At 40.8% G+C, this 10000-nt stretch overlaps 1 protein-coding gene across 1 annotated transcript in view; it reads right to left on the reverse strand.

Moving 5' to 3' along the window:
- Positions 1-10000, reverse strand: part of LOC137615882 (guanine nucleotide-exchange factor SEC12-like) — a 152000-nt gene that overhangs the window by 12220 nt on the left and 129780 nt on the right. The window contains exons 5-7 of the mRNA XM_068345598.1: positions 4089-4207; positions 3603-3840; positions 2287-2416 (exon numbers count right to left, since the gene is read on the reverse strand). Coding sequence (XP_068201699.1) covers positions 2287-2416; positions 3603-3840; positions 4089-4207 — 487 coding nt within the window. The remainder of the gene's footprint in view (positions 1-2286; positions 2417-3602; positions 3841-4088; positions 4208-10000) is intronic.

The following is a 10000-nucleotide window of genomic DNA, read 5'->3' on the forward strand; positions in this document are numbered from 1 at the left end:
ACGTCTGGGGGGGAGAGAGAGCCTTCCACAAGGATGTCCGAGGAGCCAGCTTGACCCTCGGAGAAGTTACCACGGTTTCTACTCCTCTCTTTCTCTTCAGTGGGGTCGGAGCCGCCATAGTTTTGAGACACATCTCAGCGAAGGCAGGTTTGACAGCCTGCACGTCAGCTCTGATGAGGGATCCAAACCATGGCTGCTTACTGACAGCAGCGCTGTCAGAGACTCCCTCTGAAGGGGAGGGGATCAGGCGATCCTTTGGAGTACTAGACACGACTGCTGGACCTGCCTGGAAGGAAAGGGAAGAGGAAGGTTGGTTCCTGGACCCATCTGGTGATTTCCCTCCCTCCTGCGAGCGCGCTGGTCTGCGCTTGCGGGGGGTGGGGGGGGAACGTGAGGATGACCTGGCTGCTCTCGTCCCTGTAGGCTCGCGTTGTGCCTCCCGATGAGAAACGCGCTGGGGATCGCGCTGGCGCTCACGCGATAGTACCCTACTAGGATAGCGCTCGGGCGATCGGTCGCACGCGCGCGGGGATGATGGCGAGGGCGCATGTGGGAGCGCGGCCGAGCGTTGGCGCGCAGGAGAGCGATGGCGCGTTGGTGAGCGATGGCGCGCAGGCGAGCGATGGCGCGCGCGGGCGCTCAGGAGATCGATGGCGCGCAGTTGCGCGATCTGGAGAAGCAGGAAGCGCAGGCGGGAGTGCAAGCGTTTGCACGCGCGTTGGAGATTGTTCGCTAGCGCGTGGGTGCCCAGGATCTCGGCGAGCTCTGGGCGAGTGCCCACGCGCAGGGGTGTAACCCCTAGAGCGTGGGCGTGCAGGAGGGCGCACAGCAGGAACTGGTGTCTGCGTGTGATGGTGCGTAGGCGATGGCTGACGAGCCGGCGGGGTCCTATGGCATGTTGGCGTACGCTGAAGAGAAGGAGAAACTCGTTTCTTCCTTCTTGCGCCCAGATCCGGAGATCTTGGGCGCGCAGGCGAACGATGGAGTGCAGGCGAACGCTGGCGCGCAGGTGAAGAGCGCTGGCAAGCAGGAGATCGTGGGCGCGCGAGGCACGCATCAAGATGAGGGCGAGCAGTTGTACGCTGGCGAGGAGAAGATCGCTGGCGCGCAGGTGAGCACTGGCGAGCAAGAGAGCGCTGGCGAGCAGGAGAGCGATGGCGAGAAGTCTCAGCTGCAGGTGGTCTCTGGGGCGTTGTCTCCGAGGATGAAGTTTTGAGCAGAGAGGACTTCACCGCAGGCGAGCCCGCAGGAGAACGTTGGAGCGCAGGGGATACCTGGCGCTTAAGGGACTTGCTCACATTGTGAGAAAGCCCCTTTTGCCCCGAAGGGACCGGTGCCCGTTGGATAACGGGATGTGTGGGCGCCCAAAGCGCGTCAGCAGCCAGGAACGGAGACGGCAGGTCCGAAGGTCTGGCAGGCGAAGGAGAACAATCAGCAGAGAGGTCCAAGGATGCAACTGTAACGGTCGGTGCACAGCGAGGAGGATCCTCTGCGGGGAACTGCGACGGAGAAGAGCCGAAGAGGCGCCTCTTAACTCCCTTGTGGGAAGAAGGAAGGCCTCTACGGCGAAGAGGAGGGCGAGCCTTCCGACGGATACGTCCTCTGGGGGCGGCAGGCACACCATCGTCAGTCCTCCGAAGAGGAGTCTCTGTCAGTGAACTCCCCCGAGGGGGAGAATCACCTGCAGGAGAGACTGTTGGACTTAGCTCCTCCCTTGAAGGATGTTCGGAGGGAGAAACTAAGCCTTCAGGTGCATCGGGAACCAAGGCAGGGGTTTGACCTAACTCGTCGGAGGCCCCTGCCACAACAACGTCGACGATAGACAGAGGGTCAACCTCTGCTACCGCCGGCGACTGTTTGACAGCAGCCCCCAACTTGATTATGTCAAACAGGGCTTCCCTGAAGGGCGAGCCCTTAAGCCCCAAGGAAGCCCAAAGCTGCAACAAATCATCATTAGCAACAGTGTTAATAGATAAATACTCCCCCGGGGGAGGGGGAGGAGCTGCCTCGCTATGGGAGGCCACTCCCTCTCCCGAACCCCGAGGTCGGTCAACAAAAGAACGGCCTACACTACCACTCGACGGCCTCTCAGAAGAGACCGATCGAGCGGGAGCTTCGGAGGAGGTTCAGGCTATGGAAGAAGAGTCCTTGTAATTTTCTTTCTTCAAGGAAACCCTTGAAGGAGAAAGATCCCTTTTGGACTTCTTCTTCCGGCGCCGGGAAAACCTCTCCCACTGGGAGGTAGACCACTCCCTACACTCACTACACACTTTGTCTCTATCACACCGTTGGCCCCTGCAGAACGGACATAAGATGTGAGGGTTCGTTTCGACCGCCGACACATATGCACCACAAGGGCAGTCAGGTAATCCGAGACACTTCCGCATAATGGTAGAGGCCAACTTCCAAGCACACACTGCAATGAAAAAGCGAAAAAGATTAAGGCTGTCAATAAGCGAGGGTGGGAGCAGACACGTCTGTTCATCACCCGAGCCAAAAGCAAAGTGAGCTACTCACCGGTGTGTGAGGGGGGGGAGGGGTAGCTAGCTACCCCTCCCCTACCCCCTCAGCGAGGGGGTAGTATACCCTCGTTAAAAATCTAATGGCTCGTCATTTCAGCTACGCCGAAAGTAATACCCTAATTAAATAGCGTGGTTTGTATTTCGGTTACGGAACAAATGAAAATAAACAAGTACAAAAAATTCATTATAAAAACTATTCATTCGAATCGAGTTACATTTGGAAAAATAGTTTGTTATGAAACACAATCAATTACTTTCAATCCTGCTGAATCCTTTAAGCTTAAGGACTTTCGTTGCACTACGAGTGAATAGATAGGTATCCTTCTTTTTGTCATATCTTCTATCCAGAAATTTAATGCCCTCCAATCCTGTTAGCAACTTCTGAAAAGTTTTCTTTTTCTCTCTTGATTATCAAGAACATAGGCCAAAACCTTACAAGCTCTTTTAGCTAACATTTGCTTTACTTGAACCACTCTTAAAAGGCACGACTACAGTTAGCATAATATACACCACACAGTCACATGGTTGCCTGCCTTTGTCCATACAGATGAGCTAATAGCACATAAACACAATAGAGAAGTTGCCACGAAAGACTGAGAGCAACACAATGCAAAATGTGGGTATCAAGAAGCTGGGCCCAGCAGACTCTCAGAAAGCACAAGCATCAAGCAAGAGGCCAATGGTTGGTTGTATTTTGCTTGGCGCAGTTAAGTGATTTACCAGCATATATTCTTTTATAATGGTATCAAAAGTTCAATAACAAAGTCAAATAAGCAGATGGTGCTTCAGCGATTAAGGAGGTTTTTTTGTGCTATATGTAAATTAATATTACATATATTTTTTGTATGTTGAGGGACTGTGGCAACACTATACTATTAAAAACTTACAAGGTTTTGCTGTGAATATTCAAGTCTTAAATTTCATATGTTATACAGTATATATAGATGGAAAGGCTAGACCGAATTCCTAAAGGAAATCCAAAATAGATGAACAGGTCAAGAGAGTAGATGTATTTCCATTCTTCATGACAACCATTTCTGAACTAAAATAAAAATCAACAAATGAACTCAAGTCACTTACTTGTAAACTAAAAGCTATCAAAATATATATATTTCCACCCATAGTTCCTGTGGCCAAGTAACGGCCATCATCACTCAGTGCCAGACTCCCTAGTGATCCTGCCAGTTGCTGTGACTTTTCTTGTGCATATGTCTGACCACACCACTTGGCAACTACAGCTGGATTCTTCGTACCAACAACAGGGTTGCTTATGGTGAATAGTTTACTTTTTGTGGGATCACCCTCTACCATACCATACCTAGAAAGAGATTGTTTTTAACAAAAACAAGTGTAATACAGAATAAATTTTGGTAACAAGTTATGAGAACAACACTAGCAAAAATAGATACAATGAACAGAGTTTCCTAACCAACAAGGTTTTGTACAATCTATAAATTAGTTACCGAGTTTAGTTATGATTATGAGAAAAGTTTAAAAATTAGGAAACTATTTACAGCATATTCCTACAGACCACTGCAAGAAAACATTTTTGACAGATACACATACCTTGCCCTGAAACATTTGTACTTTACACCATTTGTCTGTAAGGCTACCTGTATGAATTTCTTTCCCTCTCGGACATTCCATACACAACATTCCCTGGTTGGCTTGCAAACAGAAACAATCTGAAATATAAAGACAAAGACGAAATAATTCAAACTGTCAATCAAAATTCAACATTTTGCAAATACAGTACATTACTGTCCAAACCACTATAATTAAAAATCGTTGTTAAAAGGTTAAATTTGAAATGAGTACTGTACCTACACAGCCTTCTCTCAGGTGTCCGGGAATTCCGATTTGGTTTAGGTTGCCATCTAAGCCCTTAATAAATGCTTTTCTTGGCATTCCTTTTCATTTGTATTACTAAAGTACTTCCATAGCAACTACCTTTCTTCCATGTTTTTCATTCTTTCTGTCCACATATCAAAACCATCCAAATCTTTGAGATCTCCATCTTATTTTAGTCTCTGGACAGTATTGTTCTTCTAAACTTCCTCATTTGGTACATGAACTTTCCCCATTAATCCAACCATGAATCTGTAATTTTTTATGACCACATCCCTTCAAAATCTCCCCCAGTTCTTTTCAAGTACGGGTATCTATTCCTTAGCTAAATAGAGTAGAACAGGCCTTATAAAGCCATCATAAATTTTAGCTGTTTACCAACAAGATAGATACTGTATATTCACCAGTGGCTAAGCAAATCCCTTTTCAAATTATTTCTGGAAATCTATTTTTTTTCTTTTTGCTAATTGCCTTCTCTATACCTCACCTCCCCTAAATAACAGCAATGCTTTAAATTTTTTGAGACCAGGTTCTCCTAGCAATTGAATACATTTGCTCTTATACATTTCAGCAATTTAAAAGGTTTTTCATCTTTTATATTTTACACCACCTATTAATATGAACAACAAAATTTTAATAGTAAAATTTCTATTTCCTATACTCAACTGTTATTGTTTTATCAACATTTACCCCAAAAATTTATGAAAAAAAATGTTTTGATTTTCTTTCATTTCAAACTATACAGGACGCCAGTAAAGTAAGGTGAAAATTTAACAGTTATTGGTTAAGTAGCAGATTAGGAGTTTTGCATTTTCAAGTTTTGAAGTAGAAAGAGTTCCTTACTCTTTGACATCACTCATCTGTGGAGAGGCGGGTGGACATGAATATGAACATCAAGTGCGTATGGAAATAAAAATCTTAAAATCAAAATTTGGTTTACTTCTATGAACCTCCCCTAATGTCCATATTGCTGACTCTCACATTCTAATAGAGGTTGGATGCCAGTGAAAGAAAGAGATGGATTAGAAAATTTCTGAAATGTATAACCTAAAACAAATTCTAGACTCGATAACTCTAGAATTTAATGAGAACCTTCTCAAAGACAGTTTTCCAATAGGGCTCCAGATTGTATTTCTAACAATAATTGAAATATCAAAAAAGAAATCAAAACTTAATTTCTTTAAAAAAATTTAAAAGGCCACAGCAGTTGCCACTATAGGACTTAGAAGCTAATAATCTCAGTAAGAAAATCAGGATTCCTCAAGACCAAACGGGTACATTATTGAAATGTCTATAAAATCATTTAAAAAAAAATGCTTTCTGCAAAAAATAATGGTATGTAGGTCTACTACTAATGTCTAAAACCTTAATCTTCAAGGTTTATAAAAGATTTTGATCTAAACTTTGTGAGTTCCAGAGCATAAACATTCAAATAAGAAATTACACTGGCCCTTGGACAGAGGACGAATTGACATTCTAAGATCACATAGTTAATTAGGAGCACAACCTGTAATATCTCTACTATAGTTTCTTCCATATACAGTATACTGAATGTCTCTTAATGAACAAGGACCACTATTTTCAGATGAAATACTTACAACCCTTTCAAAAGAGGAAAAGTAAAAAAAAAAAATTGTAACCGACTCTTTAGTCTTAAAACAATTTACCAATGAATGAAGGCATAAAAGACAATCAACTTGAGCTTCCAAAGCCCACCTAAAAACATTTTGTGCTTGCAGTTTACAATACATTTAGATGTGGAATCTAGAAGTGAAAGTTTCCCAGTGGTTGTAGTTTATAATGCATATGCTTGTTAAATCTGTGAGTGAAAGTTAACCAAAGATTCAAAATTGAACTTACTACATAAAACCACATCCCAAACCTGACAATTAGACCGGATAACTGATACCCTATACTGACAGGGACAAATATATCCATTACAATACCTTTAAGTAGATGTCTAATACCAGATGCTTAACTACCCCAATTAAGCATTGATCTATACCCTATATAAAGGCTGATTGGAAATTATTTGGGAAAAGAACGCCTTAAATAGATATTCGTTTCCTAAAAAAAACACCTTAAAAGGTTTTAACGATATGAACCTAGGGAATACTAGTTATTGATACATTCTTAGACAGAGACTCATAAATATGAGAAAAGTATTGCTTTTGAAACAAATTAATGGTACATTCACTGTCTTTTAGACTTATAGAGAACAAACTAGAGTAGCAGTCACCAACCAGTGGTCCACGGATCACTGGTAGTCCGTGAAAATTTTTTGGTGCTCCGCTGAAAAATTGAGATATTTAAATTTTCGTTTCCTTAATCCTCTTCAGGAAACCATGATACAAATTGCACAAAAGACAGATAACTCAATGTTGCAAATTCAACATTAAACATTTTAATCCGGCATTTAGAAGAAAAGAACAGTATTAATTAACTAACCAATATTAATTACAATAAATTAAACATTAAACATAAATGAATTTTTCCTGATGTAGTGTAGGCCTACATAAAACGCATATCAAATAAAACGGAACATGTTCTATCTGTTTCATAACTGTATCAAACACAGTTATCTACATTCCCTGCTTCAGCTATAACCAGGCAACAGTGAAAAAGATAATGTTTAATTGTTACAGGACCCAAAAGTGTGTCACAAATTTTGGTAAATGTGGAGACTAAGGCCTATTCCTTTTTTATTTTATTTTTTTTTTTTCGTAATTATAGTGCTTTCCTATAGGTTTGTGTTGATAGCATAACAAATCTTTTGGTATTTGTATAATTTAAATGTGAAACATCAAACACGAGTAACTTTTCCTCAAATCACCAATTCTTCCTCTTCTTTGGCTTTCAGATTCAAATAAAATAGGATATAACAGGCCCATAATTAGTAAGAAAAAGCAAGCAAACATTTTGCATTTCTTTAATTAAACCAGATAGAATAACTATTGATAATATTCATACTTCACTCAATCGTGACATGATCAATGAATCAGAGCATCCACAACCGTCGTCAGGCATCATTAGAAAGAACACTCAAACTGGAGTTGAATGGAAATGATAAAGTTTGGATTTATTCATTTTTGTCGATAACTTCTTAATGTGTATAGGGATTAGTTTGGTTTTGTTATTTACTTTACAAAAAAAAAAAAAAAAATCTAATTTTCTATTCTATTTTCATAGTCTCACCAGGATCCTTATACTATACTTAGTATTTTAATGCCCTGAAACTATCAGAAAAAATTCACCTGAAGTTAATTTTCTTATGGGGTTTCCTTGCCCAGAACTAAAACAAGGGCAAGTGCGGATTTATTATAGTGCAGTATGATGATGATGATGATGATGATGATGATTATAAATAGCTAAGCTACAACCCTATTTGGAAAAGCAAGATGCTATCAGCCCAAGGGCTCCAACAGGGAAAAATAGCCCAGTGAGGAAAGGAAATAAATAAACAAAGAGAAACAATTAACAATAAATTATTCTAAAAACAGTAACATCAAAATAGATATGTCATATATATACGATAAAAAGACTTATGTCAGCCTGTTCAACATAAAAACATTTGTTGCAAGTTTGAACTTTTGAAGTTCTACGATTCAACTACCCGATTAGGAAGATCATTCCACAACTTGGTCACAGCTGGAATAAAACTTCTAGACTATTAGAATTAACTGCCTGCCTAGTATTACAAACAGGATGGAACTGTCCAGGAAGATCTGAATGTAAAGGATGGTCCGAATTATGAAAAATCTCATGCAACATGCATAATGAACTAATTCAACGATGGGGCCAAAAATTAATTTCTAAATCAGGAATAAGAAATTTAATAAACTGTAAGTTTCTGTCCAACGAATGAAGATGAGAATCAGCAGCTAAAGACCAGTCAGGAGAACAATACTCGAAACAAGGTACAATGAAAGAATTAAAACACTTCTTCAGAATAGATTGATCACCGAAAATCTTGGAAGACTTTCTCAATAAGCCAATTTTTTTGTGCAATTGAAGAAGACACAGACCTAATGTGTTTCTCAAGAGTAAAATTGCTGTTGTGAATCACACCTGAAATTTCAAAAAGTCATCCAAAGTTAGAGAAACATTATCAATGCTGAGATCCGGATGTTGAGGAACCACTTTCCTTGACCTACTTAAAATCATACTCTGAGTTTTGTTAGGATTCAATTTCATACCTCATAATTTGCACCATGCACTAATTTTAGCTAGATTTCTATTAGGGGATTCAGCAACCCCAGATCTACATTCAGGAGATGGAATCGATGCAAAGAGTGTAGCATCATCTGCATATGCAACAAGCTTATTTTTTAGGCCAAACCACATGTCATGCATATATAGTATGAATAGTACAGTAATGGGCCAAGAATGCTACCTGTAGAACACCACATATCACATTCCTACACTCACTATGATGCCCATCAACAACTCTTTGAGATTTATTACTTAAAAAATCAATAATAATACTAAGAAACGACCCACCCACTCCCAACTGTTTGAGTTTGAAAACAAAGGCCTCATAATTAATACGGTCAAAGGCAGCTCTAGAATCAAGGCCAATAACACGAACTTCCTGACCAAAATCAAAGGATTTCTGTACAGCATTAGAGATTGTAAGAAGGGCATGACATGCTCCAAGGCCTTTACGAAAACCGAATTGCAAACTAGGGAACAAACCTACTATGACGTTTTGCCAGAAGACGTTCAATAACTTTAGATAATATGGGAGTTGTAGAAATTGGATGGTAATCAGTTGGACTTGAGCTACCACAAACACATTTACATAGTGGGGTAGCATTACTAATTGTCTCAAGTGCTAAAAGCTCCTCTTCTTGCTAACTTGCGCCAAATTACAGATAATTTAGGAGCTAAGAAATCTGCAGTCTTTATAAAAAACAAAGGAAAAATATCATTTGGGTCTACACCTCCATACGCATCAAGGTCCATCAACAGAGCTTTAACTTCCTGAGATCGAAAAGCTGAACTAGTTAGTTTAGCCTCAAGAAAACAGGAATAAGGAAGTTCGAGTTTCTCATTACTCTGTTTACTGTCAAACACATCAGCCAAAAGGGTTGCCTTTTCCTTTGAACAGTGAGTGACTGAACCATATGGTTTAAGTAAAGGAGGAACTGTTGCACCTTCACCAAAGAGTACAGATTTAAGGGCAGTCACCACTTATGTTCCTGGGTTGTACCAGAAAGGGTTTCTTTAATGGTTAAATTGTATTCCTTTTCAGTTGAAGCATGAACTCTCAGAGAAAAAGCTCTAAGCTGAGTACAGTTATTCCAGGTCAAATCTGATCTGTTACCCTTCCAAAGATGATGGGCCTCCTGCTTCTCCAAATAAGTACGTCTACAACCACGATTTGTCGTTCACTCGGTACCTTAGCACACAAGATGGGATACGCCTCTCAATTATGTTGACTAGATTCTCATTCAAAGAGACAACAGGATCAACACTACTAAACAATTGTGACCAATTCAAGCCCAAAAGATCATGCAAAATTCCATTCCAGTCAGCTTGAGATTTCATATAAATCTTACATGAGTATGATACATCAGGGACAGACTACTCAGTCTTCACTACTAATGAAATCAAGGCATGATCAGATG

The sequence above is a fragment of the Palaemon carinicauda genome, chromosome 1, assembly GCF_036898095.1.
Source record: "Palaemon carinicauda isolate YSFRI2023 chromosome 1, ASM3689809v2, whole genome shotgun sequence".
NCBI lineage: Eukaryota > Metazoa > Arthropoda > Malacostraca > Decapoda > Palaemonidae > Palaemon > Palaemon carinicauda.